General features: G+C 44.4%; 1 protein-coding gene across 1 annotated transcript in view; it reads left to right on the top strand.

Annotated features, from left to right (window-relative positions):
* Positions 1–767: 767 nt before the first annotated feature.
* The window catches only part of TMCC3 (transmembrane and coiled-coil domain family 3), a 307,813-nt gene continuing 281,416 nt past the window's right edge, over positions 768–27,164 (top strand). Inside the window, exon 1 of the mRNA XM_056116474.1 lies at positions 768–818. Coding sequence (XP_055972449.1) covers positions 810–818 — 9 coding nt within the window. The 5' untranslated portion in view covers positions 768–809. The remainder of the gene's footprint in view (positions 819–27,164) is intronic.

The raw sequence follows: 27,164 nt of genomic DNA, 5'->3' as shown, positions 1-27,164 counted from the left end.
TCAGGACTTTCAGAAAAGCTGATGTGGCGGGAGCGGGTGTGCGGAGTGATAGTACAGTAGCTAGAGCGTTTGACTTTCACATGGCCAACTCAGGTTCTATCTCAGGCATCCCATAGGGTCCCCCGAGCACCTCCAGGAGTGGTTCCTGAGTGCAGAGCAGAAAGTAACCCCGAGCATCGTCAGGTAGGGCCCCAAATCAAAACAAAAAAGCTGACAGAAGCATGTGGAGTTGCAGGGACACCCTCATCCAACTGGACCCAAAGGGGAACTCTTTTTGTTTGGCCACACCCCCGCGGTGCCCAGGTCTTACTCCTGGCTCTGCATTCGGGGAGGATCCTCCCTGGTGGGCTCAGGGGACTCATATGGGATGTCAAGGATCAAACCCGGGTCTGTGGCATGCAAGGCAAACACCTTACCCGCGGTAGCATCTCTCAGGCCTCAGGAGGAGCATTTAAAAAAGTGGCCACAACTGTCACTCACTTTTCTACCCATTCCCTTTGGGGTGGGGGTGGGAGGAGTGTCTCGAAATCCACCTCCCTGAAGGGTTGGGTGCGACTCAGAGTTGACTTTCCAACCTTCCGGGCTTGAGGGTGCGGGGGTGGTGGTGGGCCCCGGGCCTCGGGGGGCCTCTCTAGGTCACCGCGACTGTGCGGAGGGAGGTCCCCGAGCTGGGCGCGCCGCCCGGCAGAGGCCGCCCTCCCGCCCTCTCCCCGACTCCCCGGCCGCGGCGCACGCGTGTGCGGTTCTCCCGGCGGGCCCCATCGCGCCTCCCGGCCGCTGCCCACGCTGCCCACGCCGCCGCCGGCACCATGCGGAAGGTGAGTGCGCCGCGCCCGGCAAGGACCCCCGCGACCCGGAGACACGCGCCGTTCGCACGTCTTGGCGGAGCTGGGGGGCGTCGGCCGCGTCTCTCCGCCCCGCCCCGGGGGCGTCAGTGTGGACACGTCGGGGGAGGGGGTCGCTCGTCCCAGCACCCCAATCCCCCAGTCTCTGAATTTCGGGGGGAACCCTTGTCACCCGATTGCACGATTCGTTCTGCGGCTGCTCAGCTCCCCGCCGCGTCCCCTGGAGCCTCGGAAACTTTCCCGCCCGCTGGGCGTCGGCGCTGCGCCCTGGGCGCTGGCATCGCCGGAGGGGAGGGGTAGCCCCCCCTCGGGGGGGGGGGCGAGGACGAGTGGGCGAGGGGTAGATGGTGGTGGGGGCGAGTAAGCATCCCTCGATCCCCAAGTGCTCCTATTCCAGGCGTGGGAAGGCCCGAGGGAGTGTACGAGGCGCTGGGGAACCCGCGCAGAGACCTCGAGGGGCGCTCTGGCCGCTTTCCTAAGGAGCAGGTGGGAGGCGCACCCCGCCTTTCCCTCTCCTGGCCTCTCAGAGGGAAAACTTAGTTCAACCCGCTGGACTTCCAACTCAGGAGACGCCCTGCCTGGGAAATGGGGGCTGCTTGGCACCTATCTCTCTCTGCAGAGCTTGGCCCTTTGCCCCACCCCGCGCAGCCTGGTTCCTCCTTACCGTCTGGGGGAGCAGATTTAGAGCAAAGTGTGCATTGCCTAGAGTTCTAGATTGCCTGTTCCTTTCCAGCCTTTAGGGACGGACTCTGCGTCCATTAGATAAATGCATAATCTTGGTACTGACAGAGTCAGGGAAACTGAAGAGGTTTACTCAGTACCCCCTTGCCCCCGCCCCCTGAAACCGGTGCCCGTGACAGTGTGGGGGCTGAGCAAACTTGAGGATGAGGTGGGTTGTGTTGTGTTTTGTTTTTTGAAGGGACAGAGCGTTTAGGAAGAAATAGCAAAAACAAGCACAAGTAGAGTAAGCCTGCCACCGGGGTTGGAGTGAGGCTTCTTGCCCAGTGGCCCTTTCAAAGATTTCTGCCTCTCAGGTGCTGGGTTGCTTCAAAGGAAGCCTTGTTCTGCCCTTTGCCGGGGTAGAAGAATGAAGTCTCTCCCCCTCCCCCCTTCTTCTCTTTTCGCCTCTCATTGGTATTTTAAAGGTTATGTAGAGCAAGTAGAAATCGGCCTCTGCTGCTACTGGAAAATCTGTTAGTGAGCGGACATGGAAATTTACCTGGCTTACCTTTTTGGAGGAAGTCCAAACGTACTCAGGTGTTTCTGGGGAGAACAGGATTCCAGCCAGCTGGCAGGTAGCATAGCGTGCCTGGGTCTGGTGGTGCAGCAACAATGGAAACAGTAGGGTTGTTTAAAGTCTAAATTTGGGGGCCAGCAACCATCTTTTTATACTCAGTCCCACAAGGGCGATTAAGAAATCTGCTGGGATGGGCTCTGCACACTTAAGTAGGGTGCTTTAGAGCAATATTTCCCAAATAGGGGCCTCCAGGATATCCCAGAGGGTCATTGATGAAAATTGCAGAAATACAAGGGTCATGACATGAGTCTAGGGACCAACTGGTAGGCAAGGGGCTGCGGGGGGGGGGGGGGGGGCAGCAGGAAGGAAAACGTTTGAGGACCTCTGTGGAGAAGGAGATTTAAGATGTAGAGGTGGGGGTGGCGAAGTTGACCAGTGTGAAACTGGTTTGCATGCTGTCTGCTTTAGGAGGAAAGACACAGGTGTCCGCTGAAAGGCAGCACCTTGCTTTGGAACGCTAGGATCAGTGAAACTCGGACCCAAACAGGCAATCTGTGTTTTAAACATGCATCATCTAATCATCATAAGGCACCCATACATGCTATGTGTAGACACTGTTGGAAGCTCTGGGAGTCTGATGACAGCAAAGTCCTTGTTTTCTAGGGCTATCTTTCCATTGAGAATTTAAATAGTAAATATTACTTCGGACAGTGAGGAGTGCTGTGAAGAAAATAAAGCAGGATCATTAAATGGGTGTTGGACAGTTACATTTCATGTGTGTGGCCATGGAAGGCATTTCCAAGGATTCTCTGTGAATTGCATGATGAAAAGAAGTTTAAGGTTCAGGGCAAAGAGTGGCCCCCGTTGGGGAACATCAGATGGTTCAGAAGCAGGAAAAGAATAGACCTACAGGAGAAGCAGGAGACTCATTAGCAGAGGGGACTGGGTCTGGGCCGGGGAGAGCGGAATGCAGGGAGTTTAGAGACATAGGCAGGGACCGCATGTGCTGGGGTCTTGTTGGCTAGGATTCAAAAATTGGATTTGAATTTTTGTTTTGTTTTTTGGCCCCATTGGCTGTGCTTTGGGGCTTCTTCCTGGCTCTGTGCTCAGGGATCATACCAGAGGCTACTCAGGGGACGAACTGCAGTGCTGGGTGTTGAATGTGGAGGAGGAAGTGCCTTAACTGTTGAACTATCTCTTCAGTGCTTGGATTATTTATTTATTTTTTAGTGGGGCTTGCACACCAGTGGTGTTTAGGGCTTATTCCTGGCCCTGCATGCAGTGATCACTCCTAGAAGGATGGGGTGCTGAGGGTCAAATCTACGTTGGCTATGTACAAGGCAAGCTCCTTACCTATTGTACTATCTACCTAGCCCCAGCCTCTGGATTTTAATTTTTATGGAAAGGAATATTAGAGAATTTGAAATGGAGAGATAGAATGATGGACAAGATCTGGTTTATATTTTTTGAAGCTTGGCTCTTTGGTGTGGAATAAATTCTGGGGTGAGTAGAATAGTGGGGAAGGGAGACACATTCTTGTTCAGGGTGATGGAGAGACAGGGAAGGTAGTTTTTTTTTTTTTTAACTGATTGAAGTTCTTTGATGTCCAATACTGTTAATGTTGGTTTCCTGTGTACATAATTCCAACACCACACCCATTACCAGTGTACCCACTTTGACAGGGGTGGTAGTTTGAAAGCAGGGTCAAGGGAACTTGCGGATGCTGTAATAAAGGAGAGGTAGGGGTCCCCTAATGTATACATAAGATCACAAATTTTTGGTGTGTGCACCTAGATTTGATTCCTCCGCCCCTCTCAGAGAGCCTGGCAAGCTACTGAGGGTATCCCACCCGCATGGCAGAGTCTGGCAAACTCCCTGTGGCATATTCAATATGCCAAAGACAGTAACAACAAGTCTCACAATGGATATGTTACTGGTGCCCGCTCGAGCAAATTGATGAACAACGGGAGGACAGTGCTACAGTGCTACAGTATGTGTGTAAAAATGGAAGGAAAAGTCTTGGTTAGAGCACTGTGCTAACAAAGATGTTAATGTTAGCAAACACTTCCCTAGCAGTTCTTGTGTGGGGGGCATATACGGTACTGGGGATTGAGTGTAGTTGGCCATATTGCAAGGCAAGCACTTTGCCCCTTCTACTATCTCTAGGCCTTGTCCTCTTTTCCAGCTAGGATAGGTATCTCATCAATGTTGAGGAGGGTTTTCTTCCAGGCTCTGTAGCCACACAAAGGAACTAGACTTAGGCCCTGGGTTTGTCTGCCTCTTGCTATCACACGCTGTTGTCTCCACACTACTTGCTTCTGCCCTGGACCAACTGGGGTTTGGAAGCAGCAGGTAATGAAGTAGTTTGGCGGATGCATGTGGCAACCTTCCAGCTGTTGTAAATCAGTGTCTGCAGAGGAAGGGTAGGCCTGCTGTGAGAAGAGAAAGGAAAACGACTTTGATTTGGTTTTCCTGAAGGGTAGAGAGGTGCATAGGGATTGCTCAAGCCGAAGCATAGAGGGTGCCCAGTAATTGGGTTTCTCTGAGGAAAAGCTCAAATGGAATTTTACCACTGCCCTATGCTTTAAACCTTCTGGCAGTGCCACCAGAGCTGGTTTTCTTATCTGCTCTCTTCCCACACTAAATGCTTTATTCTTCTTTTTTGTGTCCAGAGAACTCTTTCTGTTGCAGACCCAGAAGGTTCAGAAGATGGGTAGCACTGTAGCACTGTAATACTGTCCTCCCATTGTTCATCGATTTGCTCGAGTGGACACCAGTTACTGGTGCCCGTCTCACAACAACTTGTGAAACTTGTTGTTACTGTTTTTGGCATATCAAATACGTCACGGGTAGCTTGCCAGGCTTTGCCGTGTGGGCGAGATACTCTCGGTAACTTGCCAGGCTCTCTGAGAGGGGCAGAGGAATCAAACTCGGGTCAGCCACGTGCAAGGCAAACACCCTACCCGCTGTGCTATTTGCTCCAGCCCCAAGATAGGTTACTTGGGGGGAATAAAAGGTTTATATTAGAATAACAAGTCAGTTGTGGGAAATATGTTGATGATAGATACTGTTTATTGATTGGGCTTTTCTCTGGCAGGTATTCATTGTCTCCCTTCATTTTCACAGTTCTTTAAGATAAAATCAATTGTTTCTATCCTGACACAATATAAAATTCCTAAGTTATGTAAAAGATTAGTGAATTATTTCTCCTATTTTTGTATGCCAGCTAGCTGGTTCCCTTCCTCCAGAATGGTGGTTAATTAATTAATGGTGTTAATTAAGCTCATTTTGTGTGACCATTCAGAAATAATCTCTGCATGTACCTCTGGTTATATATGCACAATATGTCCCTTTTTCACATACAAATGTAAGTGGTAGCCTGAAACCATCCATATTTTATGCACAAAAGGGAATGGAAATGTAGTATACAAGAGCATTTCCTTCAACCCCCCCCCCCCGCCCCGTTATACACAGGTATTTGATCCACCTTTCGGTGTGAGGGATCAAACTCAGGGTCTTTTACATCAGAACATGCACTCTAGCATAGAGTCACACCCCCAGCACCTGCCTAGGCTAAACTTTATATGGACACACTACGTTGGTTGTTTCTAGTCTTTTCTTAGTATCAGCCATGCTGCACCAACTCCTTCTATACATATATGATTTTACAAGTCTATCAGCCATTACAGTTGAATTTCTGATTTAACTTTTATATACACCTTTTGTTCAGGAATGTGACATAGTGCATGGGGCATATCTCTAGCAATATTCTTAAATATAGCACCCCTTTAGTGCTGGATTGCTTGGAGTTGAATTACTCTCTCCCTTACAAGCTGTGTTAGTTACTTAGCCTCTCTTTGCCTCAATTGCTTATCAAATGGGAAAAATAATAGTAGCTATCAAAAGTAGGATATGAGGATTATGTCAGTTAGTTGGTGTTGCAAGCTAACTGGTGTTAGTTTAGTGCCTCAAAACAGCAACTATTTTACTTATCTGATGAGTCCTTGGTTTGAATGGTTGATTTTTCTACTGTGGGCCAGCGCCATTGAGCTTGGCTGGGTTCTCTCATGCCTCTGTGTTCCAGGCAGGTCATCTGATAACTGGGGAATGTCCGGTGGCCTTGCTCATAGTTGAGTTGGTGGGTGACTGAGTCTGTGGGCACCTCTTTGGGCATCACACAAGCTCCCTTGAGCATCAATCTTTGGCCTAGATTTCTTCACATTGTGTCCCCAAGATTCTCCACCAAAAAGAAAAAAAAGAAAGAGAGGAAGAAAGAAAGAAAGAAAGAAAGAAAGAAAGGAAGGAAGAAAGAAAGAAAGAAAGAAAATGTAGTGAGAGATAGCAAACCCCAAGCAAGAGGACTTTTCAGTGTTGGCTAGTATTGTATTTTGTATCACCCCATAAGCCACAGCAAGTCTCATGGCCAAGTTCAGCATCTGGTGTGATGCGACCCTCTAAGAACAAGAATCCAGTGGAGAGAGTTGTTGTCCCTACTTGTACAAATCATCTACCACAAAAATGGAGTAGGGATAATATTTGTAAATGCTAAATCTAGTACTCCCCGACACATTGTAAGTGCCCCTTTGGTTTGTGGAGTGAAAAGAGAGAGGACCGAATTGCCCTTGGTTTATACCTTCCCCACCAACAATGTGGGAGAGGGCTGTCCCTTGTTCATGGTATAATCACTATGATTTTTAGGGAGAACTGAGAATCTTGTTTCCATTTGACAGATGGAGAATGATGCTCTGGGGTGTCCAGTTTTTTTTTTCTTTATTGGGTCACACCCAATAAAGGGTTTACTCCTGGCTTTGCACTCAGGAATTACTCCTGGCGGTGGTTGGGGGACCATATGGGATGCTGGGAATTGAACCTGGGTTGGCCGTATGCAAGTCAAATGCCCTACCTGCTGTACTATCGCTCCAGCCCCTCCAGTTGTTTTAATGTTTTGGGGTGACCTGGATTTGGAGGCTGTGTTTGGCTGACGGTAGCCCAGCTTGCATGGTCTTGCCACTGGGCAGAGGTGATTTCTGTGTTTCTGAAGCTGCCTGCCACTGCTCTACCACACACTCAAGCACCTCATGACCCTTATTTTCGTTTCCTATTTTCATCTGACTGAGGAGAAAGGGACTGTACCTCTGGGGAAGTCTGTCATGATGACTTTGGTTTCATTCTGGCCTGTTGAACTCTAAGTATTTACAGAGATAACAGGCTCTGTTTTGCCTGAATAGGGAATGATACCAGGAAACCTGTCACTTTACTGCACTGTCCACTGTCACTGTCCTCCTTTTGTTCATCGATTTGCTTGAGCGGGCACCAGTAATGTCTCCATAGTGAGACTTGTTGTTACTGTTTTTGGCATAGGCAATATGTCACGGGGAGCTTGCCAGGCTCTGCTGTGCGGGCGGGATACTCTTGGTAGTTTGCTGTGCTCTCTAAGAGGGATGGGGGAATTGAACCCAGGTTGGCTGTGTGCAAGGCAAGTGCCCTACCTGCTGAGCTATCGCTCCAGCCCGTCTATGGTCATACCACCTGAACACATCCGGTCTCGTCACTTTACTAAATTGAGAAAATTCCCAAGTCTGGTATTACTTTGTTTATTCTTTCTATTTCTTATACTTTTTTTTTGCTTTCTTTACAACCCAGGAACTCTGCCCTCCCAGGGACCTGTGTGGAGAGCAGGGATACCATTTCTCAGTGATTGAGGAGCGATCTCCAGGAGACCCAGCTCAATTATTAGCCATGTGACTGGACTTGTTCGTCTACTGTAGTGGGGTCTCCTGAGGTCTGAAGGCAGATCTGCTCCAAGCACTCAGTTAATACTACCAGTAGATTATGTTTGCTTCTGCCTCAGTTCCATTTCTCTCCCTTCCACTTGCATGTCCCTCCCTATTCCTCTGCCCCAGATCCCTTTAACATTGCTGTACATATCATTCAATCATTTACTCCACACACCCAGCCCGAGACTCAGTGCTATTTTGCTTCCATTTGCATATGAGGAAGTGAGACACTGAGGGACACAGTAATCTGCCCAGCATACCACAGTAAATTCCTGATATAGCACTGCTTTATTTATTTTTTAATTTTGTTTTTGCTTGTTCATTTTCTTGGGCCACACTCAGCTGTGCTGAGAGCTTACTCCCGGCTCTGCAATCAGAAATTGCTCCTGGTAGACTGGAGGACCATATGGGGTGCTGGGGATCAATCCTGTGTTGGCCCCGTGCAAGGCAAACACCCTACCTGCTGTACTATTGCCCCGGCCTCTGTAGTACAGATTTGAAACCAGGCCGTGCTGGCACTGAAGAACACACTCTTTAATAGTTGTGCTGAATTCCATATGACCCTGCAATACCATTTCTGGGAACATATCCTGAGGGTGCAAAAAAGCACAGTAGAAATGACGTCTGCCCCTGTATGTTCATTGCAGCACTGTTCACAATGGCCAGAATCTGGAAACAAACTGAGTACCCAAGAGCAGATGACTGGTTAAAGAAACTTTGGTACATCTACACAATGGAATCCTATGCAGCTATTAGGAGAGATAAAGTTACGAACTTAGCTTATAAGTAGATGGTCATGGAGAGTATCATGCTAAGTGAAATGAGTCAGAAAGAGAGGGACAGACACAGAAGGACTGCACTCATTTGTGGAATATTAAATAACATAATACGAGACTGACACCCAAGGACAGTAGACACAAGGGCCAGGAATATTGCTCCATAGTTGGAAGCTTGTCTCATGAGCTGGGGGAGAAGGCAGCTGGAATATAGAGGGGATCACTAAGTCAATGATGGTTGGAGGAATCATTCGGGATGGGAGATATGTGCTGAAAGTAGATAAAGGACCAAACATGATAACCTCTCAGTATTTATATTGCAAACCATAATGCCCAAAATTAGAGAGAGAGGAGAGTATGGGGAGAAACTGTCTGCCATGGAGGCAGGGAGAGGGTTGGAAGCAGGGGGGTAATACTGGGGACATTGGTGGTAGAGAATGTGTACTGGTGGAGGGATGGATGTTCGATCATTGTATGACTGAAACTCAAACATGAAAGTTTTGTAACTGTATCTCACGGTGATTCAATTAAAAAAATTGTGCTGAAAAAACCACAACGGCTGGTTGGGGATTTACCATGGAGAGCTTCTGTGCTGGGTGAACCACTGGTGAACTCAGGCAGCCTCTGGCCTTGGCAGCCGCCAAGCCTCCCCAGCTGTGCCTGTGCCTGAAACACCCCTCACCCCAAGCAAAAATAGAAACAGACAGTGCTCTTGCCAAAAAAACCTTTCCACTTTCATCATCGTCATCCTAACACGATTGCAAGCATAACTCTGTTGAAAGTACCCAGGACTTCCCCCTCTGACTTTGGAAATGAAGCTGATTCCTTGGGTGTCTTGCAGCCTCTAGCTCCATCCTGATGGATGGTGCCCTCAGAGCCTGCTAGGGCGACTGGAAGAAAGAAAGTAAACCCAGAGCATGACAGGTCACTCTTGGAAATGTGTTTCTTTAGATTGGGGGAAGCGGTCAAAGTAGTGACTTCACCATCTTTGCTTGCCTGTAGACGCAGCATATGCTATAGTCTCATGCATCGGACTTAGGAAATGGGGTCCTACCACCCGTTTGTGTGCAGAACCCGCTAGGTGTATGCAGGTCTGACTCTGCTTCCTCACTCAACATTGGTCCTGTGTCTGAGAAGAAATATTCCTGGTGTTGAGAACTGGGGAGGCATGGTTATAGAGGAAGACTGAATTGCTAGGGATTGGAGTGGGAGTTCCAGGCAGAAGAGCTGGGATAACCTTCCAGTACCTGAGACTTGAAGGGTGAGCTGGGACTACCAGCATAAGAGGAGGAGAGGGCACTGCAGGGTGTGGGGTGTGAGTGGAGTAGCAGGGGGATGGATGCAGCTGGCAAGACAAGGAAAGGAAGTGAGGCACCCACCCACTACCCAGTGCAGAGGAGTGATCCAAGAGTTGAATAAGGGCAGGAAGAGACAGTTGAGACCACGAGAGACTATGCAGGTCCCAAGTTGAAAAGTCCTAAGCACAATGAGGTGCCAGTGAAAGATGGCAGAGCTTTGAAAAGCAAATACTTGTTTCAGAAGATTCCATTGATCAAGAGGTCAAACATGGACTGGAACTAGGAAGATAGAGTAGGAGGCTAGGAGAGAAAGTGAGCAGGTAGAAAGTAGGTGGTAGAAAGTAGTGAGAGACATCTGGCTTCTGTTCGAGAAATGGTTAGCAATTGAATCACTAGACTTGGTTTTGAGGTTGTGTGTGTGTTTGTGTGTGTATGATTGTGTGATTGTGTTCAGTGCTGGGGATTAGACCCAGGGTAACAGCACACAAGCAAGTACCTTACCTGATGTACTGTCACTCTGGCTCAGAATCAATAGGCATATTAGCTGGTAGGATGTGGAGGATAAGGGAAGACAGGATTTAACAGTTTCCACGTTTCTGGCTTTATAGAGCTGAGTGTATGCCCGGGCCATGACCCAAGACATAAGTTATCCATGGGAAAACCAGGCGTGGGATTTGGGAAGATGGTTTCTGTTTGTGCACTTGGACTTTGAGGCACCTGTGAGCCATTTGGGGTGAGATAGCCATTGAAGATAATTATTGTGGTCTACAGCTTATAATAGTATTTCTCAACTGAGGGTCAGATGGCCTTCTCTAGGCCCCCAAGATATTCCAAGGGGGCAAAAATTGAAAAAAAGGGGGCAAGGGGCAAAATAAAAGACCAGGGAGCCACTGGCAGAAGAGGGGCTACAAGAAGGAAACAAGGTTGGAAGGAGTTGCAGTCAGAAAAAGGTTGAGAAATGCTGGCTTATTTTAATAAATTTTGTTTTGTTTTTTTTTGTGTCACACATGGTGTTGCTCAGGTCTCAATCCTGGCTTTGTGCTTAGGGAACACTTCTTGAGGTCAATACAGGGAGTCAGAGGTTGAACCCAGGTCAGCTGCATGAAAGTGCCTTTCCTGATTTACTGTTTTTCTGGTCCTTTGAATTTGCTTTTATTTTGATCAGCATTATAGATGTGATATTGATCCACCTGATCAATATCAATATCCACCTGATGAATCAAGTAACTAATCATGTGTTTTAAAAGGTTAAATATATTACGGCATTGCAATACTACATAACCTAGTTATTTTTCCTCCTTTTGCTGTATATTTAGCTGATTTTTAATAGTGCTGATATGATTTTGCGTATCTAATTGTATGTGAGTTCTAGGTAATTTAGGGATGGAGTGGTGGGCTGTAGACTGAGAATATAAGCAGTTCTGTCAGATATTTCTATATACTTACTTCTTCAAAGAAGATGCATTAGCAGTTTATGAGTGGATTGTATTTTTATGAACAGTGCTGTGAGAGTTATTTTTTCCCCAAATCTAACTGGGTAAAATATTTTTTAGTAGGGTTTGAATTCATATTTTCCTGATTGCAAGTGTGATTGAACGTATTTTTCTGTATTCATTGGCATTTGTGTTTGAGTTATATGTTCAGATCTTTTATTTATCCTTTGGATCATCTTTTTCTTACTGAGTTGTAAGGTATTTTTTTTCAGTTTAAGTCTTTTAAAATGGAATATTTTAATGAATTTTAATGTATTGGCAGTTATCCATTCCACTGTGGTTTGTGCCTTTTGTTTTAGAAGTAATCCTTCCATGTCTGCAATTTGAAGATATTTACCACTGTTTTCAAATAGGATTTTATGTTTTGTCTTTAATATTTTATCTTTTAATCTGTTTAGAATTAATTTTAGCAGAAAGAGTGAGGTAGGGATTCACTGTCCTTCAAAAAAGTCAATCAGTCATTACTTCCACACATATTGATCACTCATCCTCTCGTAACCAAGGTGAGATGCAACCTTTGTCACATTTCCATAGATGCTGAATCTTTGGGTTCTTTAATTTGATTAACTTTGAGGTTTGGGGGCCACACTTGGCTGTGCTCAGGGATTACTTCTGACTCAGAGCTTAGGGGTCACTCCTGGTGAGACATAGGGATGCTGGGGCGCTAAGAATCAAACCCAGGGCTACTGCCTGCAAAGCAGTTTCCCCAGCTCGGCGAGCCCTCTTCTGGACTCAGGGAGGGCTCTTTATGCACATTTAAAGTATTAATTGCTATGATAACCTGAAGTTCCATGGGATCTGGCTGTCTTTGACTATGTGTGTTTTAATTACCTAGTTGTTGGGTGTTTAGAACAGATGGCCCTTACTAGGTGCTTCAGAAATACCTGTGGAATGAATGAAGGATTGATTTGGCTTCAGATAAATAACCTGGGTTTCCCTGACAGGCTGCATTTATCTTTGGGAAAAGGAACAGAAAACAACCAGGAACAGCATCTCCTGTTTCCCCTCTCCCTTGCTCTTTGTTGTCTTTTTTTTCCTTTTCTTTCTTTTTGGGTCACACCCGGCGATGCACAGGGGTTACTCCTGGCTCTGCACTCAGGAGTTACTCCTGGCGGTGCTCAGGGGACCATATGGGATGCTGGGAATCGAACCCAGGTCGGCCGCGTGCAAGGCAAACGCCCTACCTGCTGTGCTATTTCTCCAGCCCCTCCGTTGTCTTTTTGACCTTCTTATTCACTCCAGAATCTTGAGAAATGAATATTTATCAAGCCCAAGTTTCTTCTTTAAGTATGATCACTAGCCTGATGGTCTGAGGCTTAGTGAGAGTGGGAGGAAGCTGGGACACATATACTAGATTCAGTGTAGTACTGCTCTGCCATTAGAATCAAAGCAAAACAAAATGACATTTTGCCTTTTGGGACAAATTGAATGTGGAACTTGAAGTAAATGTACTAAGTGAAATAAGTTATGAAGTATAAGACAATTATCAGATAATTTCATGCATGTGTAGGAAATGAATATCTAAAGTAAATAAACTGGCAAAAAAAAACCCCACATTCAACAAAACTAACTCGTAGACTTGGTGAAATCATTGGTGGTTACCAAAGAAGACAGGAAGAAGGTTAGTAAGAATAGATGAAAGGGTCTTTCTTATGGTGAGATGGCACTGGACCTTTGGTGATCAGTGCACAAATCCGAGATGCATAGAGAAGGTATGAATTCTATGCATTTATACCCTACATGAGATTCTATAGTATTGTTAATTAATAGCAAATTGTTGAACAGTGGGATTGCTGCTAATTGTGAACTTAGTGGATCCTGACAACAAATTGTGGTGAATTTTGTGAGATCTTCTGAAATCTGGCCAATATTTGGGTTCCCAAGTCTTGAATTTAGGACAGGGGTTATTTGACATTAGGTCTCCTATACCCTTGTTCTTCAACTCGTGGACCAGTTCCAGCCTAGTCATGTGGTGTCTAAGCATAGGCAAATGTAGCACTAGCTAAAAATTATAGTTTTATAACAATGGGTTTGCTAAATAAAATGCTCTCTACATTGGCTTTTGTTCCTATCTTATCTGTCAGCCAACTGGCGAAATATTTCTCCTGTTTCCCTAGTCTGCAGGTGTAAAAGAGCTGAAGAATGCTGTTCTATTCTGCATTTTAACATCCTTATTTAGTCAGCTTGTGTTGCTTTGAAACAGACTTTGTAGTATAGTTCTTGGTGTATTTGTTCATGATAATAGGAAAAAGTACCAAAATTTACTTTAAATGTTTGCCATGTGCAAGGCATTGTGCTAAACACTTTGTACATCATATATATTTCTTGAACCCTTGAAAACCTTTTTTTTAAAATTTGGTCATTTGCAGTAAACACTATTTATCCATTCTTTTATTCATCTAATACTTTTGAGCCTTTGGGCTGACTTATGAACTAGGACTGCCAAAGCATACATCCCTTGAGTGCCAGGAACTCTCAGTTTAGTGAGGAACAAATTTTTAAACAAATAGTGACCATGTGGTGATGATTACACTAATATAAGCTTGTCCAAAATACAGTCTAGGAAAGAGCATGTTTTGATCTGAGGGGCATGAGAGGTGAGTTGGGGTGTCAGGGGAATTGAGAAAGAGAGTTTTATTTTAATTTAAAACATTTAATTACATTTTTAAAATTATAGTTCAGGTAACATGGTTATAACACTGTTCAAGTTTATGGTTGTGTGCTGAGTTTCACTATCACCAAAGTGCTCACCACCTTCCACCAGGTTGCCTGTGTTACCTCTAGTCCAATACTTTTAAATGACACTTGAGTGCTGACCACACTCTTGAAATAGCCTCTCTTCTCTCAACTTATCTGGTTATGCAGACCTTCCCCTGGCTTCTTCTTCTCAATTTGTGCATCTTTCATTTTGCTTTATTCACCCATGGGTTTTTGTCCCTGGATTCTGTCTAAACTACAATTTTTTAAAAAAAAAACCTTTGTTGTTTTTTTCTGTTTAATATTTCTGTGGGAATATTGGTTTACAAGAATGTAAATGCTTACGTGTTTTAGAGGGGTACAATGTTACCACACCATAACCACCGCCATAGTTTTTCCACCTCTGCTTTTTTGGTAGAAGCTGCCTTCCTCCCTGTTCTGGTAGATGCCCAGAAGTGGAATTGCTGGATCATTCAGAGCTCTATTTTTAATTTTTAAGTGACTTTTCTAAAGTGGAGACTTTCCATAGAGGACAAACAAGTCTACAGTCCCAGCAGCAGTAGATGAAGATTTCTTTTTTCACTGCATCCTCACTAGCACTGATTGTTTCCAGTCCTTTCTAGATGCCATTCTCAGTGAAATGAGGTGATAGTTCATTGTTATCTTAATTTTCATTTTTTGGTAATAAGTGATGAGGAGCATTTTGTTTTCTGTGCCTGTTGATCATAAGTATGTTTTCTTTGGAGAAGTGTTCAGTTCTTCTTGTTATTCGTGATATTGTTTTTGGGTTCTGTGAGGTCTTTATACATCTCAGATATTACTCCTTTTTCAGATGTACAGTACTCATTCAGTAGACATTTTTGTTTGTTTAAGTGATAGTTTCTTTTACAGTGCAGTAAGAGTTTGTTTGATGAAATAATACTTGTATATCTTTGCGTTTGTTTCCCTTGCTAGTGGAGTAGAATCACAGAATACATTACAGAAGCCAGAACCATTAAGTGTTTTGTATATGTGTTCTTTGATTATTTTATGGATTCACATCTAACATCTAAATATTTCTTATATTTTGAGTTAACGTTTGTGCATGGTGTGAGATAGTTACCCAGTTTCATTCATTTTGTATGTGACTATCAAATTTTCCTAACACCATTTGTGGAAGAGAATTTTTCTCCATTTTATGCTCTGATGTCTTTTTAAAAATTAAATTAACTGTTAATTTTCATAAAGTTAACTGTATATTTGAGAACTTATTTAAGGAATCTCAGTTTTTATTCCATAGGTTATATTCAGTACAACACAGTTTTGATTACTATGGCTTTATAATATAGTTTAAAGCCAGGGAATTCACAACCACCCAGGTTCTTTTGTATCAGAATTTTGACTGTTCAGGAGTGTTTTTATTATTTCTATATATATATATATCTTTTAGTAAAGCTTGTTATACTCTGGAAGATTGCCATTCGGATTTTGATAGGGATTGCATGGAAGCATGTCATGTGGGTTGTCATTTTAATAATGTCAATTCTTCCAACTATTGAACATAGAATATTTTTCAATATTTTGGTATTTTTAAATATAGAGAGACTGTAATTTTTTAGCCAGTAGGGTGTTTGCCTTGCATGCGGCCGACCAGACTGACCCAAGTTTGACTCCTCTGCCCCTCTCGGAGAGCCTGGCAAGCTACTGAGAGTATCTTGTCTGCACGGCAAAGCCTGGCAAGCTACCCGTGACGTATTCGATATGCCAAACACAGTAAAAACAAGTCTCACAATGGAGACATTACTGGGTCCACTCAAGCAAATCGATGAACAACGAGAGGACAGTGACAGTGAACCTTTTTGAAGTTCATTCCCAGAGACTTAATTCTTTTTGATACAATTGTAAATGGGATTGCGTTGTAGATTAACTTCTCATCCAGTTCATTGCTTACATATAGAAAAAAATAGATTTTTGTATATGATTTTTTTAGCCTGCTACTTTACTCACTGGCTTATTTCTAATATCATTTTTGGTGATATTTTTTAAGGATTGGTGTGTGTGTGTGTGTGTGTGTGAGTGTGTGTGTGTGTGTGTGTGTGCATTATGTCACCTACAAATAGTGACAATTTGAATTCTTTTTTAATTTGTAACCCTTTTACTTCTTTTTCTTTTTCCCCCATTGGCATCTTCCTTTCGTATAATTATTGGGTTGCATTTGCCTCTTTTGGGTCTAAGTATTTTTGCTGTAAGGTTACTATGAAGCTATGTAGCATTGTAGCACTGTCCTCCCATTGTTCATCAATTTGCTCTAGGGGCACCAGTAACACCTCCATTGTGAGACTTGTTACTGTTTTTGGCATATGGAATACCCCACAGGGAGTTTGCCAGGCTTAGCCGTGCAGGCAAGATACTCTCGGTAGCTTGCCGGGATCTCCAAGAGGGAGGGAGGAATCGAACCCGGGTTGGCAGCATGAAAGGCAAACACCCTTTCCGCTGTGATATTGCACCAGCCCTATAAAGCTATATTAACAGTAAGTCAGTGTGTTTGATAAAATCACAAGTTAAAATATGCTGTGATTAAAAAAAACACTCTAATTACTTTCATTGTAAACCACTGGGATTATTATTGTTTAGCTTTCCAGGATATTTGCAAGCATTCATTTTCTAATGGAGAACTTTTCTTATTCCTGAGCAAGCTGTGGTTAGCAATAGCCAAGCAGGCATTTCAAAGGGAATATAGCTCCTATATATTTTTTTGGTCCAAATTAGGGGTTTGAAGTGTTCTTATAATTGAACCAGCTGAATGGCTCAACAAATGTTTCATAATTCATGTTGCCTTCAGAAATGGCAGGAATTAGATAATGGACCTGTCTGGACTCTGATGGTCTCCCCAGCCACTCTTGCCATTCTACTTTAAGTATGTTTTCCATGTTGTATTTCCCAATGTTTGAATATTAATGCTAGGAAAATGGTAGTAGTTCTGGAAATATTTGTTGGCAGGCTATAGCCTCCTGTTCTTCAACCAAAGGTAGGCTCAAACAGCCTCAACTGAGGGCCTTGCTGAATAGAATGCACTGTTGGCTTTTATTTTTAATGCATCCATCATTTTAATAATGGATTAGAATGTGAAGAAGCCTTTCTCTACCCCACCTTCTGATTTAGGAAACCGGAATAGTCTCAGGTTCAATATTGGGACACTCAGGTTGAGAGAACTGGATTGTGCATGCTTTTCAGGTCAATTGCAAAGAAAACATATTTGTGTCGATTCTGATTTTAGTATTTTATCTCCTCTTTAGCAAGTGAAAGCTGGGTCAGAATCTATTTTAGGGATACTGGTCAGTTCTTTCACAAAAATCAAGAATGACGGGCTTTCTGTTTGATAGGCTTGATCGTAAATATTTTAGGCTTGGTGGCTCATGTGGTCTCTTGTCACAAACATTTAATTCTGCCACTGTAATGTGCCTGTCTCCACAGACAGTGCATAAAATGAAGGTGCAGTTGTATCCCAGTAAAACTTAAGTTACAAAGATTGAAATTTGAATTTCGGGGCTGGAGTGGTAGCACAGCGGGCAGGGCGTTTGTCTTGCACACGGCCAACCCGGGTTCGATTCCCAGCATCCCATATAGTCCCCTGAGCACCGCCAGGAGTAATTCCTGAGTGCAGAACCATGAGTAACCCCTGAGCATCGCCGGGTGTGACCCAAAAAGAAAAAAAAAGAAGAAATTTGAATTTCATGTAATTTTCATATGCCATAAAATATTATTCTGATTTTCTCAATCATGTAAGATTATAAAACCGGAGCGATAGCACAGCGGTAGGGCATTTGTCTTGCACGCAGCCAACATGGCCAACCCGAGTTCGACTCCTCCGCCCCTCTCGGAGAGCCCAGCAAGCTACCGAGAGTATCTCGCCCGCACGGCAGAGCCTGGCAAGCTCCCCGTGACGTACTCGATATGCCAAACACAGTAACAACAAAGTCTCCAATGGAGACGTTACTGGGCCCACTCGAGCAAATCGATGATCAACGGGAGCGCCTTTACTTACTTTACTTTACTTTTTTAACCTTGTCAGCCTTACAAAACTGATCACTGGATTTGGCTTGTGGACCATTTTGCCTATGGCATTAGAGATTTTTCTGTATTCCAGTTCACTCTGCCACTTATTTCCCACTGCATGCCATCCTTTCTCTCACAGAAACGCTTGCTCAGAGCTACACAGACAGAAAGAGTAGTTCAGTCTCCCACTTGCTACCTGCCACATGTACACACACACACACACACACACACACACATACACACAAATGCGTATGTGGATACACACAGAGATGCACACCCACTCTTTCATCTCCCTCCCTCACCCTGCTTTATCTGATGCCCCTGCTAGCCTTTCTGGATTGCAGGGAATCTCATTCCTATGTATTAGCATCCAGGAAGTCACATTCACTAGAAGCTTACAATTATACATTGAAGTCAAGCAGTTGGCATTCCAGCAGGAATGTTATAGAAATTAGAGTATAGACATCACTTTCTTCAGAGAAGTGAATTTGACGGCATGATGTGTTTTTCATTCTTCAGGTTCAGATAATTTCTTATTGCCACTTACACATGAAATTAGTTTAGAATGTTACCAGCTGTATATTTGGCGAAATTACTAAAGTTGGTGATTCTCGAGCCTGGCTGGCTCTTGGAATGCTTTGTGGGAATGGGCGGAGGAGCCCAGGGGTGTGGTAGCAGATTTTGGAAAATAAGATTGCCAGACTAACCCCAGACTTACTGGACCAACTTCTACAAGAAGCCCTTAAAACCTACTGATTTTTATGTATGTGCTGGAGGGGTTGGCAGTGGGGAGGGGGGGATCTGTTGAGAAAGACCTTTACAGCCAATGAACAGGCAGGATGGCAGGCAGACTCATGACCTTAAAGTATCACCTTGTATGATGTGAGTGAGTCACTTGGAAGGAGGGAGTTAACTGAGTTGGTGGAGAGAGCCTCACTGCCCTCCTGCTTCTCCTACCTGGGTTTCCCCAGGAAGTGCCTGTGGGGATAGAGGGAGGGTGGTGTTTGAATGCTAAAATCTGCTGGGAGCACCTGCACAGCTTGGCTGCTTGCATTCTGGCAGCCCTGCCTGAGGTCCCTGGTACAAAACTTCATCCCCTGGCTGGTTCTCAGGAAGTTGGGTCTCAGGTTGGAGGGAGGGTTGGCTCTTTGCAGGTAAAGGACTGGCAGTCCTGACCTCCAACCCAGGTTTTCCAGGTCTACCATCTGCCCACACAGAGAAGAATTTCAGAAGACAACAATCAGTGAGGTCAAAGAGCTTTATTTAAGGACTATGAAAAAGGAGAGTGAGAGTCATGCATTTATAGAGAACACAGGTTTCTTCAGAGGGGAGAGCCCTGAAGGAACTCCATAAAGTAAAAGAAAGGAATTGCATATCGCAAGATGAGATGTGGGTGCTCCCCGATTGGGGATGCACCTGAACTCTCTTATTTATTTATTTATTTATTTAAAGGTTCAGTTTTATTTATTTATTTATTGCTTTTTGGGGTCACACCTGGCGATGCACAGGAGTTACTCCTGGCTCTGCACTCAGGAATTACTCCTGGCGGTGCTCAGGGGACCATATGGAATGCTGGAAATCAAACCTGGGTCGGCCGCATGCCAGGCAAACACCCTACCCACTGTGCTATCACTCCAGCCCCTGAACTTTGTATTTTAAAATGGGTTCCCTAGGACATGTTTGGGAAATTTTTGCTCATTGGTCTTAGCTGATAGTGTCCATGAACCACATACTTCCCCTTAATCCTAACTTGGACTTTCCCCCTTTTCATTGGTTTCCATCACACAGGAAGAGAGAGAGAGAGAGAGAGAGAGAGAGAGAGAGAGAGAGAGAGAGAGAGAGAGAGAGAGAGAGAGAGAAAGAGAGAGAATGGGAGGAAAAAGAAGGCTCTTCACTTTTTCTTTTTAGGATGTCTGTTTCAGCTGAAATAGAGACCAACCCATGTTTCAGCCCAAATCCTATCTCTTCTTCAGTCTGCCTCTGCTGCCCTGAGATTTATTGTGTTGTTTCCACTGTCTGTGCACTGAAGCGTGTTTGTGAATTAAAGAGCCTAAGATTCGGCAGCCAACAACGTACAACAGATTGACAGTATCCTTTCCAGTTTGGCTACTCAAAACTCATCATTGAAAATGTTTTTTTCAAGTTATTTCTGGCACAATTACACAAGAGTAGTGTTGGCATGTATAGATCACAAACACAACAAGAATCTCAGCAGTACTAAAAATAATTGATTCTGAATTTCTCACGTTTTCTGCCTTGGCTCTAATTTGTCTAATTGAATCATTGTCGATTTCCAATGAGTGGGGCGTCCATTCTGGCAGCCAGATTGTTTCCAGCAGTAGAAGTCAGTGGTATGTAGGTAGACAAAGTCTCTCTTCCAGACATGATTTTATTTTTCAACTATGAAATCCACTCTTTTATTTGAAAATTATTCAGCTTTTTTTTTACAAGTCCTTAAAAGCTGTTTTTGTTGGTTTAGGGGCCTTATATGACAGTGCTCAGAGGCTACTCTTTGCCAATTGTTTGCCAATGGGTTGCTTCCTGGTGGACCAGGGACCAGGGTCCTTGGGGGACCAGGCAGCACCAGAGATCAAACCTAGGTCTCCCACATGCAAAGCATCTACTCAGTCCACTGAGTCATCTCTCCTGCTCCACATCTTGTAGTGCTCTGCAACTTCCCAGTTCTCAGAAGCTACTCCAAAGTATACCCATTTGCATATATTTAGTATTTTTAGTATATATTTTGTACGTGGCCGACTGGGCCAACCTGAGTTCAATTCCTCTGCCCCTCTCAGAGAGCCTGGCAAGCTACCGAGAGTATCTTGCTTGCACGGCAAAGCCTGGCAAGCTACCCGTGATGTATTTGATATGCCAAAAACAGTAACAAGTCTCACAATGTTACTGGGCCCTCTCGAGCAAATCGATGAACAATGGGACAACAGTGACAGTGACAGTGATTAGCATAGCTTCTTCCCTTAATTGTAGGGGGTTATCTTCCAAGAGTCCAATAAATGCCTGGGATCTATACGGTAGATATATACTATATATTGGGATATATGCCACATATATATGTACTGCATATTTATGAACTCTGTATGGACTATATTTCTTGTTATATATTGTATACATTTACAGCCTATTTTTGGATATTTTGATTGTAAAATTTAATTTATAACTTAGGCACAGTAAGATTAACAACAATGACTAAGAATGAAAATAGAACAATTAGAACAATAATAAAATGATGTGACTGAGATTTCTAAACATCCTACTAATATCTTTGGGTTGTGTGGGTAATAGATCACTGAAAACAACCTGGAAAAAAAAGGGAACTAACTACTGTATTTTTACTTTTCCAGATACCTTGTTAGACATTTACTTTATAAGTAGTTACACACTTGTCATCTCTGAAGGTCACAAGCTTATAGGTGGATGGTCACGAATATATCACTGCAGTAAAAGTCAAGTTTGTCACGAATAATCACTGCAGAAAAAGTCAACTTTCCTATTAGCTTATTATTATTTGGGGGTATGCTGGGACATATCTGATGATGCTGAGGGCTATTCCTGGCTCTGTGCTCAGGAGTGACCCTTGGCAGTGCTTGGGTGTGAGGGAAAACCAAAAGTCATGCTAGGGATCAAACCAGGATCAACTATGTGCAAGAAAGGCAAACACCTTAACCACTGTACTCCTCTGTGACCCCCCTTAACTTATTTTTAATTATCTTATTTCTTGTATTCTCATTTTAAAAGTAGAGAATTTTTCTCATGGGCAAAGTACAAGATCATTGCATCCACCATGTGCATAGTCTGATCCTTTATTTCATAATTTATTGTACTTCATTTTCCTTTTAAAATTTATTGCATTTATCATTATCTTTATGAAGCTACTTTGAGATCAAGAAAATGCTTATCTGCCTTGTATGGGTAGTGATGTGCACAGGGAATGTTTGTACATGTTGCCAACGTCTGTTTCTAGTTTCAACTCCCCCTGAATGTGATTTAGAATGTTCTTACTACGGTCGCCTCCAGATCTCCAGAGATAAATTTTCAGCAGAAGGGCTGGAGATATAGCGTAGCAGGTAGAGCAATTGCTTTGAATGTGGTCAACCAGTTTTGATCCCTGGCACCACATCTGGTCCCCCAAGTACCATCAGGAGTGATCCCTGAGTACAGGGTCAGAAGTAAGCCCTGAGTACAGTCTATGTGGCTTTAAGACACACACAAAAATTAAATTTCTTGTTGGATAGATGTGAGAATGGATAAGGTGCTTACCTTACAGCCAACACAAGTTTAATTAAGTACCCACATATGATCCCTGAGCACCACCATGGTGATCCCTGAATACAGAGCCAGGAGTAAGTCCTGAGTATAGGCAGGTGTGGCCCTCCCCCAATAAAATAATTTCCAGCAGATTGCTAAATACCTCTCATGGGCTCATGAGATGAGCTCATGCTTGATCCAGACATTTCTCCAGTTCAGTAGGTCAGTAGCAAGCGGTGCTTGTAGGTGGTCAGTAGGTCACAAACCTAACTCTTCTCCTGGATCTCTTACCTAAGGGCTCCTAGTGCTCTTCTCCCATGGCTTGTCTTTGACCTCTTAGCTGACTCTTTCTCTCCACCCTGCAGGGGGGCTCATGCCGTCAGGTAGGTCAGTCTGCTCCCCTTGCTATCACCACACTCCCCCTATTTCAGGTCTGTGTTCCTCAAAACATGGATCATTGTTTGCAAATGCCTCCATGCACACGCTCCAGAGGCTGCTCCTGCCAGTGCTTAGCCTGATGCTTCACTGCTTGGAGGGGAGTTGTGGCATTTCTTGGGCCCAGTGGTGCTCTGGGGGCCAGTGGTACCAGGGGTTGGACTTGGGTCTGGCTCATACAAGGCATGTGCTCCAGCCCTTTGAGTTCTTGGCCGGGAAAGCCCTTTCCTGGATTCCCCGGTGTCTGGCTCTGTCTGGAACTCCACACTCATGTTGTTACTGTGGGTCTCGATTTCTCAGAAAACAGATTTTAGAATTTAGAGAGCAGGCCCTCCCGTTGATCATCGATTTGCTCGACCGGGCCCAGTAACGTCTCCATTGGAGACTTTGTTGTTACTGTGTTTGGCATATTGAATACTCTCGGTAGCTTGCCAGGCTCTCCGAGAGGGGCGGAGGAATCGAACTCGGGTCGGCCATGTTGGCCGCTTGTAAGGTGAACGCCCTACCCGCTGTGCAGAGAGCAGGCCCTAGGTCTGGCTGAGGGCCAGACAGAACAGGCACTTTGTATAACCATTCTCTCTCTCTCTCTCTCTCTCTCTCTCTCTCTCTCTCTCTATCTCTATCTATCTATCTATCTATCTATCTATCATCTATCTATCTATCTATCTATCTATCTATCTATCTATCTATCTATGTAGCACTGTCCTCCCTTTGTTCATCGATTTGCTCGAGCAGGCCCAGTAACGTCTCCATTGTGAGACTTGTTGTTACTGTGTTTGGCATATTGAATATGCCACCGGTAGCTTGCCAGGCTTTGCCAAGTGGGGGAGATACTCTCAGTAGCTTGCTGGGCTCTTCGAGAGAGGTGGAGGAATCGGACTCTGGTTGGCCGGGTTGGCTGTGTGCAAAGCAAACGCCCTACCCGCTGTGCTATTGCTCCAGCTCATGTATGTATATATTGATTTAAATTTTAGTCTATGTCATCGAATTTTATAGTGTTTCTATACTGTTCTAGATTATGCTTTTCCTATTTGTGCTTATTACCATGTATCACCATAGTTTCACTATGATTATTTTAATATTTTCTTTACACTTTTTCTTTTTTTGGCCTCCTAAGCTGTGCTCAGGAGGTCCGGGAGGCCGATCAGGAATTCTCAACTATCCAAGCCATTGGTTCAGTGCAGAAAGGCTCCAGGATGTGATGCTTCTTGGGCCCTGTGGTGCAGGGAGTGCCTCAGCTGTCCTGATGATGCCAGGGGGCTTCCGGGGCTGTGTTCAGTGATGCTGGGGGACCACGTAGTGCTGAGAAATGAACCTAGGTCTGGTGCATGTACTGGCTCCTCATTTTAATTCTTAGTCATGTTGATGGATGACATTTATGCAAATTATCCCTTAGTTTTTAGATCTTAGAATTATTTTAATTTGTTGGCTATTTGCTTCGTACCATAAAAAAAAAAGTTGCACACAAAAAAAGCTGCAAAAAAAGTTGCAAACTTATTTTTTCTAATCTAGATTGTTTTCTTAGGAATCCTGTACCAAAACTAGGAGGTCAAAAGGTGCAAGCACTTCTATTCTTCTTATACTAGCATTCTAGTTTGTTTTTGTTTGTGTTTCTTTTGCTTCCACATCTGGGTTACTCCTACCTCTGTGTTCAGGAATTACTTTGAGTAGTGCTTGATGGACCAAATGGGATGCCAGAGATTGAACCCTGATCAGCTGTGTGCAAGGCAAATGCTCTAAAACCACTTGTGCTATTGCTCAGGTCCTAGTGCTTTTGTTTGTTTGTTTTTAATTTTTCCTTTTTCCTTTTTCCTTTTTCCTTTTTTTTTTTTTTTGTCACAGTGGAAATGTTCAGGTGTTACTCCTGGCTCTGCATGCAGTAATTACTCCTGGCAGTGCTCAGGGAACCATATGAATGCTGGAGATTGAACCTGGGTCGGCCATGTGCAAGGCAAATACCCTATCTGCTGTACTATCACCTCTGGCCAGGTTTTGTTTAATTAATGAAGAGATCAAGATTAAGTCATGACATATGACCTCTTTTTGTGGACATTTCCTTTGTTTTTTGATTAAATTCTGTTTGGAATCAAAACTGAAAATAAGTGATCAGGATGTTCCCCCTGCCTCTGCTCTATCTTGCCACTCGCCTGTCCTCGCAGTCTTGGATGCTTCTGGCCACACCTTTTGAAATGTGTGAAGTGCACGTGACTGCAGCCCGAGCAGGGTTCAGCTCATCAGTCCAGTCATCTCACGGACTCACCCAGCAGCAGAGCCTCTGAGCTACCTGCAAGATCAAGTCCAGTGGCATTGTCAGGCCTTCTTGATGGGGCTTCTCTTCCCTTTTCCAGATTTCTTTTGGGCAGCTGTCCAGTGCTCTGGGCTCATCCTGCAGACAAACTCTCACTGGGACTGTGCTTGCTGAAATGAACCCCTTAGCCCTTGCCCACCTGGGCCTGAGTTCCCCTCAGTGACTCCTGCCTTACTCGGCTCACCTTCTCCGGCTCTCTGGAGCTACTCCCCTGCCAGCCCGCTTCTTTCCGATTCTGTTTCGGTCCTTCAGTGAAACCTCCATCCTGTGTCTGGGAGTGCTATTAGTTTTCCCACCTTCTCGAGTCAGTGCGCTCCTTAGCTGCTGGAATGTGGTCTCTATGTTTGGCAGTCAGCTTTTTGCATAGTGAGGAGCACATAGGTGTTTCTCAGTAGACACGTTCCCAGTGAACTGAGTTGCTACTTTGGTTTCTTCATTTAAAAGTGGACTATTTGCAGGTCAGGATGCTGCTTTGTAGTTTGTGAGCGTGTTCACAGTATATATGGTTGCTCAGAATTGTCTGGAATATCAATTAAGAGTGTTGCATGATCTGGCCCGCTTTCCTCTATGATCTTCTTTTTTTCCTTTTTAAATGGGTGTTGATTATAATTGATAATTGTGTTTGTTAATTCGTCTGTAAACCCTGGATGATAGTTGCCTTGACACGTTGCCTTGACCATCATATCTCCACAACTAGGACCCTCCCCTGGTATCCAGCAAGCACATAATAGTGTCCTTTGAGTGTGTGAATAGAGGAGCAGGGAAATGTTTGAGGCAAGGCCTCAACCAGTGGGGTACATCACTGACCAGATCAGACAGGAAGTTGTGACCTTTATGCATCTGTATCTGCCCCATGTGGTCCACTGCTCTGCAGAGGCGTCGGCCTTGCTCATTCCTGCTCTGAACATCTCTGAAGTGTCCTCTTTCACCACCAATGCAGGACCCTGAAAACCGGTTTGAACTGCATCATCTCCTGCTCAGTGCTGCAATGAGAGAAACCTGGGAAACGTCACACTCATGCCAGGAAGCTGGCACCCTGGTAAAACAGAATAGAGTCCCTTTGCCCACCCCACCCCCACCCCCAATCAAGGAGGCATGTAATCTCTAGAACTTGCCTTCTCTGTCTCCAAATAGCAAAGCTGAGTCATCCAGCATCCTGTTGTTCTAGGGGATAAATAACAAAATCATATCTGCATGACTGGGCTGATTTATGGAGACATGATGTTGTCCAGAGCCAGCTGCCCAAACCTGGAGGAGGTCATTGTGAGGAGAGAGCTGAGTGTTGGCAGAGTGAACACATCCTCTTCCCCTGTGTTGAGTCTCCTTGGGATATGGATCTCATTTCCTGGTATCCTGTGGAGAGTTGGTGTGTTTCAACCACAGTTGATTACAAAAACAAAAACAAAAAATCCATCTACAGCTTAATTTCTCTCTTGGATTACTAGTCCTATTTAAAAAAATGTTCTGAGGGAATAGGAAACTGGCAGTAATTAATGGAAGGGACGGAGGAACCATGGTATTGCAAGGGAGAAGGTTTATTTTCCTTTGCATGTTGGAATGATGGAAGACAGAGGAGACCAAAGTTGGGGTGGGGAACCATGAAAGTAGCAGTGAAAATCATTATAAAAGGTATTATGCATTCTCAATGACCTACTCCCAGACTTAGGATTTCTATTAAAGCCCTGCTGTGTGAAAGCTGAAATCTTAATTGAAAAGAGAATGGATTGTGCCAGTACTGTATTTTTCAAAGCTATTATCAGTGCTGACTGCCCTCAGATGTATTCTTTTGATGATGCTGGGAAGACGACAGGAAACTTTACATCCTGAGTGTCATTTGACTTTGTTGCAGAGATTACTGGAAGCAACAGTGCCCAGCAGGTGTAAACCAGGGACGGGTGTTTAAGTGGCAGTGGCTGCTACAGCTGTGCCTGAGGAATATCCTGGGCAGGTGAAACTGAACCTCTGTGGGGACTGGTGGGCTCCCACTCAGAGCGAGCAAA

This window comes from Sorex fumeus, unplaced genomic scaffold, assembly GCF_029834395.1.
Source record: "Sorex fumeus unplaced genomic scaffold, SorFum_2.1 ptg000003l, whole genome shotgun sequence".
NCBI classification, from domain to species: Eukaryota; Metazoa; Chordata; class Mammalia; order Eulipotyphla; family Soricidae; genus Sorex; species Sorex fumeus.
The sequence above is the reverse complement of the archived record's forward strand: the minus strand, read 5'-3'. Positions and strand labels throughout refer to the sequence as shown.